The sequence below is a fragment of the Lutjanus erythropterus genome, chromosome 13 (genome assembly GCF_056507025.1).
Source record: "Lutjanus erythropterus isolate fLutEry1 chromosome 13, fLutEry1.hap2, whole genome shotgun sequence".
Classification (NCBI taxonomy): Eukaryota; Metazoa; Chordata; class Actinopteri; order Lutjaniformes; family Lutjanidae; genus Lutjanus; species Lutjanus erythropterus.
In genome coordinates this window covers 39,276,496-39,287,648 of record NC_139329.1, presented here as the reverse complement: position 1 = coordinate 39,287,648, position 11,153 = coordinate 39,276,496, and the positions used below count along the sequence as shown (strand labels likewise).

The following is an 11,153-nucleotide window of genomic DNA, read 5'->3' as shown; positions in this document are numbered from 1 at the left end:
AGGAGGACGCTGTAGTAACACTGATGAACAGAGTTTTTATTTCTTTCCTGTGACATTGAACACAACACACGGCCTCTCAGTAACTATTCTGCTCATGTAGCCACGTTACAGCTGACTGAAGTAACTTCACTTCCCCTTTAACCTGAGCCTCGAGGAGACGAAAAACAAAACGTAAAGCTTGTACACAAATACAGTTTATTTTTATTGATTATATTGATGCTGAATTGACAAGAAGATGTGTGTATTGATTACTGATGTGGGCTAATTATCAGCTAATTGTACTAATACAGTTTTGTCTTCATACAATGTAATTATCACTTGTTGTTATTGTGCCATTAGTTTTGGTTTCAGTTCTCGATATTTTGTCTCAGTAAATTTGTGTTTATCAAAGACCAAAGTTAGCTGGTTCTAAAAATGACTTAATTCCAGACCTGAGAGAATCAAAACAGTCACATGATCAACTTACTTCCTGTGGCTTCAACAAATCTGAACTCTGCTGTTTGTGTTTTTATCAACTATTTGTACATTAGAGATAAAAAGATAAGACAGTTATTGTATTATTACTACATACATATGTGGTCAAATCCTCCTCTGTAAGTTTTTTGAGTGATCAGATCACAACATGTTTTGGTGATTCATTTAAAATTATATTTAACACTGTCCACCTGAGATCTGGTCACCCAAGACACACGTTAACACCAGGTATCATATCTGTACATATATTAAATATTACATGTGGTATTTGTCTTATATAACGGAGGTTTCCTGTCAGAAAAGTGAGTCTTAAAGCAACGTAATGCAGTGAAAATATTCTAATTATAGTATATAAGTATAAGTATATGTACACTTGAATGATACGTTAGGTGTCTAAAATCCGACCCTGTCCACAGCAGGACAGTGTTCAGCTTCCTACACTGATACTCCTGCTGCGTCTCCAAACTGGCAGCATGTCGACCTCCACCTGCTGTAGGTAGTACCTCGTACAACCACACCTCAAATATTATGAACTTTCCCTTTAAAACCCTGAGAGAACTCTGCAGCAAACTGAAGCTAAAGATCACAGTTTTAGACAAAAGTTTATCGTTTTACTTTTAGATTTTACATCAGTTCAGCCGCTACAGAGAAATGTTTTGTTCCACATTTATTCAACAAAATCATGATGATGTTTTCTGTTTTTTCAGAGAGAAGTTGGCCGAGGCTCATGGGTATTGTAGTATTTAGAGGTGTGACAACTGAAAGAAAAGCACTTCAAACTGATTTTAATCTGGTCATTAATGAACGTCCCTGACCGTTGTTACTGTCATTTCTACATCAACATATATTATCTTGACAAATATTTATACACATGAAATACTTTAGAAATAAAAAATAAATGCATTATGCTGAGTTAACAGGCCGTCTCAATCTTTTTATTTCCTCTCATCAAGAAAACAAACTGAAAAAAAAAAGTTGAGAAAACTCAAACTTTCAAGGCAACTTACTTCAACCATTTTACTCAAGTTTTGAAATTAAATTTTTGGGGGTTTCTAAAACTCAAAGATTCAAGTTTTGTATAAAGACGAAAAGTAAATTATCTCAGCAAAACTTTATCTGATGAAACTTTTTTAAAACTTTAGAGTTGAGTGAGTTGGGCTCAAAACTCAAAAATCTATTGAAGTAAGTTAGTTCGGTTCATTTGGATGAAATTAACAGGCTCTTATTATTTTTTTAAAACAATTAGCACTTTTTAAATGCTTTATAAAAGATGCACTGCAGATATAAATCTTAAATTCTGCAGATTTTTTTCCAGTCTTTTATTTTTTAGGGGATCCAAATAAAATCTCCTTTGACCAATGGACCACAAAGACAGAACATGTCCTCCTGTACCTGCCAGCAGCTGAGAAGAAGTCAGCAGCGTCACCGCAGCTTGAGGCGGCGGCAGCGCAGGAGGCTGCAGAAGGTTTTCCTGAACGTGACGTTACACAGGGCGTAACAGCCGGGGTTGATGGCACTGTTGATGTAACAGAGCCAGTATCCTGTGGTCCACAGGACGCCAGGGACGCACACGTGACAGAAGGCAGCGATGACGGCCAGGACGTTGTAGGGTGTCCAGGTGAGGATGAAGGCCAGGAGGATGGCCAGGATGGTCTTGGTGACCCTCCTCTCCCTCGCCATCACTCGACGCCTCCGTCTCTCCTGAGACTTGAAGCTGGGACAGGCGGAGAAAGCTGCCAACGCCGTCTTGTGGAGGTCGGCGTTGGATGAAGAGTCGTTTTCGATCTTGTTTAATTCTTCGTCTCTGGGGTGGCGGGCAGCAGCCCGAGGATGACACTGCAGAGGGGACAGACAGACGTCAGACGGACTTCTGGACCCTTTCTGGTTCCCTCTGGGCTTCGTAGAGCTGGACTCTGATTGGTTCACAGACAGGTCTGAGTCCAGGTCGCTGGTCACCCAGCTGCGTCGTTTCAAGAGGAAGTCTTTTATGGATGGACTGGACGTCCTGAGCGTGCCTCGTCCTGACTGGAGCGCGTTCAGTCGACTGTGGCTGGCGGCGGACAGGCGGCTGTACAGGCTGACCATGACGAGCGCCGGAAGGTAAAAAGAAGGAAGCGTCGTCGCCAGAGTGACAGCAGGGCTGACGAGGAGCTGTGTGTAACACTCCCCGTCAGGGACGACACGTTTGCCCCCGGCCGTCTGCCAGCAGAGGATGGCGGGGGTCCAGAGGATGAAGGACAGCAGCCAGGCGGCGCCGATCATCAGACCGGCCATCCTGCTGGTCCTCCGCACCGGGTAACTGAGTGGCCGCGTCATACAGAGGTACCGATCCAAACTGATGATCAGCAGATTCATGACGGAGGCGCTGCTCACCACGTGGTCCACAACAAGCCACATGTCGCAGACAGTGGCCCCCAGGGGCCAGCGGCCCTGCAGCAGGTAGAGCGTGTACAGGTTCATGGACAGCAGGCCGATGATCAGGTCGGCCACTGCCAGGCTCAGCACGAAGTAGTTATTGATGGTCCGCAGGTGACGGTTCACCTTGATGGACAGGATCACCAGCATGTTGCCCAGGACGGTGACCACGCTGAGGGACGTGGTTACCATGACGATGAGGATCAGCTGAGCCGTGCTGTACGGACATGCTGCTCGGATGGGAGGCTGACAGGAGGCATTAACGCAGGGGCGGAGCCAAACAGAGGTGTTGAGGTTAGACTCAGGTCCTCGTCCCATGTTTCCTGAAACACACACACACACACACACACACACACACACACACACACACACACACATACACACACACACACACACACAAAAAAAAAAACGTAGTTGTTGCAGAGCTTTGGATCTTTGGAGGCGTCAGCTGTAGAGTCTGATTTCTCTCACATATAATAGAACTAGAGGACACTCAGCCTGTGGTGCTCGAAACAACAACAACAACAACAACAACAACAACAACAACAACAAAAAACAAAACTCAACTGCAGCAACTCTTTCCACAAATCATCTCTTCGACTCTTTCCAGTAGATAGAAAGTAGTTCCGGTAGATTCTACTGCAGAAATAAAGTAATCTGTACACGAAACAGCTGATAATTGGAGAATAAAAGGACCTGAATGGTTGAAAAGGTGTGAATGAGGCCTGTAGACAGTCTTTCCCTCCACCTGGCTTGAACTGGTGTCGTACTTCTATTCAGCCACTAGATGGAGACAGAGATGGCGACCAGCTGAGGACACGCCTCCAGCTCTCTCTACACACAGGGCTAATGCAAACCATCACAGAAATTATGGATTATTGATCAGGAGTGTTTGATCCTTGAATCAGCTGTTGAGAATTATCATGAAGAACTCGTAACCGTTCTTACATGTGGCAGAACATCTGTTCTTTAAGATTCACTTGGTCAGAACTTGTTTGGATGTTTTTGTCAGCTGGTCAGTCGGTTTGATCGTCTGCTTCAAAAACGTCTCTTTTTTTGTGAGTTAGCACTAAATTTGAGGAGCAGAGCTGCTCTGTGGAGGTTCAGCTCCACACTGACAGCTGATGACGGGATGAATGATGTTTTGACTGACAGCCAATCAGAAAGGTGGGCGTGGCAAATAAGATTTCATTCATATGTTTTTTAACACAACAAAGTTTGACACCTGTTTCCAAAGTCAAATTCAGACACTTTCAAGTTGCATTTTCAGTCTTTTCCAGCTGCTTACAGCTGTGATTAATGACATATTTATTTACAAAATGATTATTTCACCTCTTCATCAGATAAATTCAGATGTTATTCTGCTTTTATCAAACTAAACTGTTTTGTGATAAAATTCTAAAATGGAGACAAATTAAAGGAAAACGACAAAGTTTCAAGTTTCTAAATGTGTCTGTAAGTAGACTTGACTTCCTGTTAGAGTTTAGAGTTTTGTGCATTTTCTTTAACCAAGAATTGAAAATGTTAACAACTGAGTAATTGATTAATAATTAATAAAATATAAATTAAAAAATTAAATATCTTATTCTTATTTTAATTTTAATTTTAAGTTTCTTTATCTAACGAACGGCTCCACCAGACACGAGGTGCAATTAACGCCATTTCTAGACTATTGATTAATTATCAATTAATACATGTTTAAGTTTAATAAATTCTTATTTGACAGTTAAGTGTTTAATGATTAATCATTAACTTCCTGAACAGTCTGGCTCAGCAGATAATTGACTTATTTTTATTTCCTTATCTAAAAAGTTAATTAACTAATTCAGTCAGGCAGCAGTTTATTATGAAAGTAATGTGATTACAGTTTCAAACACTTTTCACACCTTGAAAACATTAAAATTCAAGTGTTTTCAAGGATTTCCAGCAGCTGTATGAACGCTGCAGTTTATACAAAAGTCTGTAAACAAAACTGTTTAAAAAGAGACATTTATCTGTCTTCAATTAAAAACAGGAGGTTTGTTAGTCAGAACTCTGAATCTCTCAACTCATCTTTTCTTAGATACAAGCAGAGAAGAACTATTGATCCTGTTCATTATACAGGAGAGAATCAGATCAATCTACAGCTGATCTGAATCTCCAAAACTCTGCAGCTCACGTCAAAACTATCTGGATGAACAAACAGAACTACAGGACAGAGAAAAAATGTGTACTTTTGATATTTTGTGCCTTATTTTATAGTGAAATCATGTTGGAAATGTTAGAATATAAACATGATGCAGCAGGTTTAATTAATCTGTGAATCCCTCAGTCGTTCTGTTGAATTTTATGACACACTGAATTATTTCACCACAGTCATAAATACACTGTTAAAAAAACTTGTTAAAGATTGAAATGTCACCTAAAGATAACTTTAGACTGAAATTAGATATTTATGTTTTAACTTGTTGTCATTCTGATCACTCGGATGTTGCAAACAATTATTAACAATATTTGAATTCATTTTCACTCAGACTCTTTCTCTGCTGTCATTATCTGTGTTACATCGACCACAAGGAGAAATAAAAAAGCTCCTGTTTGAAAAAAAAAGAAACAAACTAATTGAAATGGGTCAAATTTACCAAAAATCATGAACAATTCTTGTTTTTGTTTCTAAAAATAATAATAATAAAATCAAAATGAACCTTGATAAATGCCTGACATATCAAATATGATATAAACTTAATATCATACAGAAAAAAAAGTGGATTTCCAAATAAAAAAGGTCAAATTAAAAACCTCTTCATGAATTAACCTTCTGAAGCGTCTGAAGCGTCAGTGAGGAGCCTGAAGTGAAACTGAGATATGAAGCAGGAGACTCACCTGCTCTGCTGCGTCTCCTCCGTCACTCAGCAGCAGCAGCAGCAGCAGCACTTTATATTCAGAAATATCCATCATTCATCCTCATGAACAGAGTCGACGCTCCGCCCACGTGTCTCCCTGTCAGACGTCACCTGCTGCTTCACCTCTGAGAGACAGTCTGAGCTTCTACTGTCCGTCTGTCTGCACACGAGAGACACTGAGTCTGATCACAGGTGGACGAAGAAGAGCTGAAACAATCACTGTCACTGTCATTTCATTCATCACCAGCTATTCTGATAATCAATCAATTGTTCTGATAACCTTAAATTATGTTGCACCAAACGTTAAACTTTCTTTACTTTAAACTTTTAAATGTCCATTTTTAACTCTTCAAAATTGCAGCAAAAAAATTCCCAGGTTTATGTTAATCGTCTTTCCTGTAACAGTCACTTTCATCATCAATTAATCTGTTGATCATTTTCTCCATTAATCGATCAGTTGTTTGATCCATAAAATGACTCAAAAACATTGAATTAATCCTGTCAGAATCTATTCAACTGAAAAACTGTAAGAAAGCATCTCTGCATGGATTAAACTCTTGTCTGTTTACATCAGTAAACTTTGATTTACTTAAACTGGGATTAATTTTTAATCATGCAACAGAGTTTATCTTATCACTTTATCAATCACTGTGAGTCATTTTTTAAAAATAAAAAATATCTAATTCTCTGATTTCAGCTTCTTAAAGGTGAAGATTTTCTGGTTTCTCTCTGACAGTAAACTGAATATTTTTGAGGGAATCATTTTTTATGACATTTTAGGGACCAAACAATTGATTGATTAAAGTGACCTGATCAACAGATTAACTGATAATGAAAATGATGTTACAGGAAAGATGATTAATGTAAACCTGGACGCTTTTTTTATTTTCAATTTTATCGACGATGATCTTTAATCAAATCCATAAAATCCAGATTTAGAATAAAGCAGAGCTCTGTTGCACAATTAAAAACTATAGTTTTTAATGATAATAATAATAATAATAATAATAATAATAATAATAATAATAATAACAATAAACTTGGAAAGAGAATTTAAACCATGTAGAGATGCTTTTTTACTCAAATTAAATAAATGAATAAATAAATAAATAAATAAATAAATAATTAATTAAATAAATGAATAAATAAATAAATAAATGAATTCTGCTGCTGTCTGGACGTCCTAAGAATAAAATAAACTCTGGTTTGTTTTGTGTATCCTGGATATTCTCTGATATTATTATCTCATATCATGTAAAATGCACTTCTTTATAGTTTTTCCAGTGAAAATATGTGTCCTGTGTTCAGATTTGCCTCTCCATGTGACGTCAAAAGGGAGGAAGCCACACCTCCGGACAGGTGACCGTCCTCGTGCTCGGTTTCAGTCCACCTCGCAGTCGCCATCTTGTTCTCACTAACGCTGCTTCGGTAAAGGAACATGTGGAAGGAACCGACTGTTCTGCTGTTTGCCGCAGGAACAAACACACAGATCTTCATCTGCCGCCATCATCTGACCCGTAAAAGACCCGGAGGATTAATGTTATTATTGATGGAAATGTCCTCACAACACTGGTAAAGTGAGGTGTGTGTGTGTGTTACAGACTGGTTCTTCCATGAGGACAAAAACAACAAATCAGGATTCAGTTCGTCACTGAAGCTCAGGTTTGGATCAGTACCGACTGTCTGTGACCAGCAGCGGTAAGTTTGATCATGTTTATGTCTTTACTGTGTATTTATCGGTTGACCCTGGTGTTAGCATCACGGCTAACGTGATTAGCATCTACTGTGTGTTCAAACCCTGGAGTAAAATACTGAGGAAGAGTCCAGAGGATTGATGATGAAGCGGCAGTAAGTTGGTGTTGTGTCCAGTTTGGTATCCCTGATAAGAAGTGTGTCTCTGTCCGCGGGAGCGCGCCTGCACTCAGTAATGGCGGAGCTTCTGTCACTAAAGTTAATGAAATATATGAACATCTGGTTCCAAACATTCTGTGATTCAACCTGCTGCACGATTATTGATCATTTTAAAACATTTATTCACTTCATCTAAACTACAGGACTTCACTCTAAATATACATCAGAGCAGAGCTGCCAGCTCTCACGCATTGAACGAGACTCACGCGTTTGATTGGCTTCACGCGCGGAAATGCACATCAAGAGAAAGGTGTTAAAGTTACATATGAAGGAAAAACATCCTGCTGATGAAGAAAGTCAACAGATCAGATACAGACAGAGAATCACTGACCTCCTCTGTGTGTCTGTACTGAGGAGCTGCACTGACAGAGAGGAGAGACGCTGCAGCTGTGTGATAATCAATTACATCAAAATTTAAATATCGGCGCTCATCAATACTCTGGTCATTAATAACCACCATGTACAGTTGTTCGGATTTAAACAGATTTTAGTAATCAGATTACTCTATGAATTGTTTCAACCCTAAAATGAATGTCTTCCCTGTAATTTTCGCAGTTTGTAAAGTCATCCCGCGGCCCGGATGGGACCCTCAGGGGGGCCGGTTTTGGCCTGCAGAATGAAATAATGAAATATAACAACATGTGGATTGTATCATTTATCGTGTGAGAACTGATGTTTTGTCAAAGAGGCTTTAAAAAGTTTTACATGACTCATGACTCGTCTTCCCTCCTTCATCAAACACAAAAAAACAAAAAAAAAAAAACGAGAGACTCCTCCAAAACACACCAGCCACCCTCCATTTTGACTTTTTTGTGACTTCTGATTTGATGTTCTCCTGTTTATTTGGATTAAAGTGTGGAAAGCTTTTCCAGAATCCTCCCACTAGATAACGATGAATAATTCTCTCCTCATAGCTGATAGTTTGTATTAACAGGAAATAGTCCTTAAAGTTTTTACAGTAGATAAATTAACATCCAGGAAACGTTCTGGAAACTCCTCGATGGTCCGGGACGTCACCCACTGGATTATCAAGACTTCTGTTTTAGAATCACTTTTAAAATTTGTACAAAATTAGAAAGGTTTGGATGGATCTGTAATGACAAAGTCCTCTATAAAATCTATTTTTTGAACTATAGATTATTGACGTTGCAAGATGAGACTTGTATAAATGAACAAATTAAATACTGTACATTGTTTTGGTGAAGAGTTCAGTCTGTTCATTCATGTCCACGTTAACACGACATTTATAAATGTGCAGCAAATGTTTGAGATTTAAAGCTTTCTGACCTCAAAGGCACCGATGTGCTTAAAGGGACAGTTCACATTATTTGAAGTGTGGTTGTATGAGGCGACCACAGAACTAAAGAACAGAGCCAAATAAGAACCTCGGCAGTTTCTGTACAGTATTTTTCAAAACGAATCTAAATAAAATAATGCAACCAGAAGCAGTAATGAAGGGAGTCTGAGCAGATTGTGAGGATTTGGATGTTTATAAGAAACAAGAATTGATAAGTTGTCACACTGTTGGACACGTGGATTCAAACCTGTGACCTTTGGATCTCCAGAGAACATTTTTACATGTTTAAGAATAAAACACAAACAAAAGTCCAAAAATCACACGTCATTCTGCTGGTTTCTGGTGTTTTGTCAAATATTTTGGTCACGTTTCTTCAAATATTGAGTGAAAAATTACAAATTAGAATGATTTTTCATATTTAGAAACACACAGAGTGATGGACTTTTGAAGTGACCACAGGTTAGAGTGAGACAAACTTTAGTCACAGTTCAGCAGATGAGTTGAAAAACTTCCAGCTCTGTAGGACGTACGGCTGATTTTTTACAAGTCTGGAGGAAGAAGAAGAAATTTAGATTCACTGTAAAAAACCCTGCATACTTTAATCAATTATTACCAAATTTCATGCTTCAACTGAGTCATGACCCGAGATCATGCAAAACGATTTCTGTATGGATCCACACTGCCAGTGACAAAAACTCATTTGTGGCGCCCCCTACAGGTGAAACACATGCCCTTTAACATGTTAGCTTAGTGAACATCCTGAACTCGTGTCTTAATTTTCACACTGATATCTCAATCTGTTCATGACTTAGTACATTATTTTGCAAATTTGCTATTTAATTAAAAAAAAATTGATTAATGAATCAAAATTCCTTTGATAACTTTAGATCCACAAAGTCTGATTGGCCCAATGATCTGTGAGCAGTTCGTAAAAATAAGACTTTCATAAAACTGACAAAAAGTCATAAAAGTTGACATTTTTAAAGCAGAAGACTAATTTAGAAAAGATTCAGATGAACTGAACAATTAAAACGATAAAAGAATTTTGAGTCCAGACCAAACCACAGTTGAGAAAACTGCAAAAATGTCAACTTCATTATTAGAGCGACGCTGTGAGGTCATTTTCGTTGTCTGAGTAGAGGGTGGACTTTGCAACCTACCTGCCAATTTTAGTGAGTTTTCATCTTACAGTTTTTGCTGCACGAACACTTTTAGAAAGAAAGAAAGAAAGAAAGAAAGAAAGAAAGAAAGATAAAGCTGTTCTGCATATCTGATGTTGCCTGTAATGTTTTAATGGCAGGTTTCTTTAGAGATGCTGGAGGTCAGTTACAGCTGGAGGGTCAGAAAGATAAATGATGTGCGAATTAATATTTTTGTATTAATTTGAATGACAAAGATAATTTATGGTTATTAACAATAATTTAAGTTAGAAGCAATATCTCAAAACACTGATGAATTTCAGAATAATGAATTAGTATTCCAAAATTTTGAGTTAGTGTCTCAAAATAATGACATATTGGTAAGTAATTTCTAATTACCTTGAGATAAAATGTCATTATTTTGAGAAAGACTCATATTATAAAACTGGCAGAGACTGCTGCAGTCTTCATACACTTCACTGATACACCACAGAAATATAGATAAACATCATCATGTTGTGTCGACAGATTTATGAAAGTGACAAAAACTATAGACGTTTATTGTATTTTTTTTTTTATTCCGCTTTGTTTTCTTTTCCCTTAAGTCTCGTTTTTATACTTCATTCAATGAACTAAAATGTTTATTGACACTTAGTTTTTGTTCATTTTTAGTTCTCTATAATCGTGTTTGTTTATTTTCACACTGAACATAAATATGTGCACATATTCCAACAAGAACAGAAAGAATGAAATCATTTAATAATAAGTGAATGATGACTGATAGAAAGGCAGCATCAAACAGCACAGAGACTTTAGTGTGTGTGTAAAATGTTTGGACATGAACAGTGATGAGCAGCAGGACAGCAGAGACAGAAGACAACAAGAGTTTGGATGTGATGGACTGATGTGTCCATCTGGACTGTAGCTCCCTCTAGTGGTTCCTTCAGTCATTGTGTCCAAACTCAGAAACACACGAATACAAGTTTACCAAACAAACAAACAACACTGAGGAGAAGAAATGTATATTATATTATA

General features: G+C 38.0%; 2 protein-coding genes across 2 annotated transcripts in view; one reads left to right on the top strand and one right to left on the bottom strand.

Moving 5' to 3' along the window:
* The window catches only part of mdkb (midkine b), a 40,910-nt gene extending 32,024 nt beyond the window's left edge, over positions 1–8,886 (top strand). Inside the window, exon 6 of the transcript XR_014771733.1 lies at positions 8,430–8,886. The gene's annotated coding sequence lies outside the window, so the exon portion shown is untranslated. The remainder of the gene's footprint in view (positions 1–8,429) is intronic.
* On the bottom strand, positions 1,051–3,255 carry LOC146317131 (muscarinic acetylcholine receptor M4-like). Its single transcript, XM_084733675.1, has one exon. It carries the CDS (start codon positions 3,205–3,207, stop codon positions 1,897–1,899), a length of 1,311 nt encoding a protein of 436 aa, XP_084589801.1. The 5' UTR covers positions 3,208–3,255; the 3' UTR covers positions 1,051–1,896.
* Positions 8,887–11,153: the final 2,267 nt, after the last annotated feature.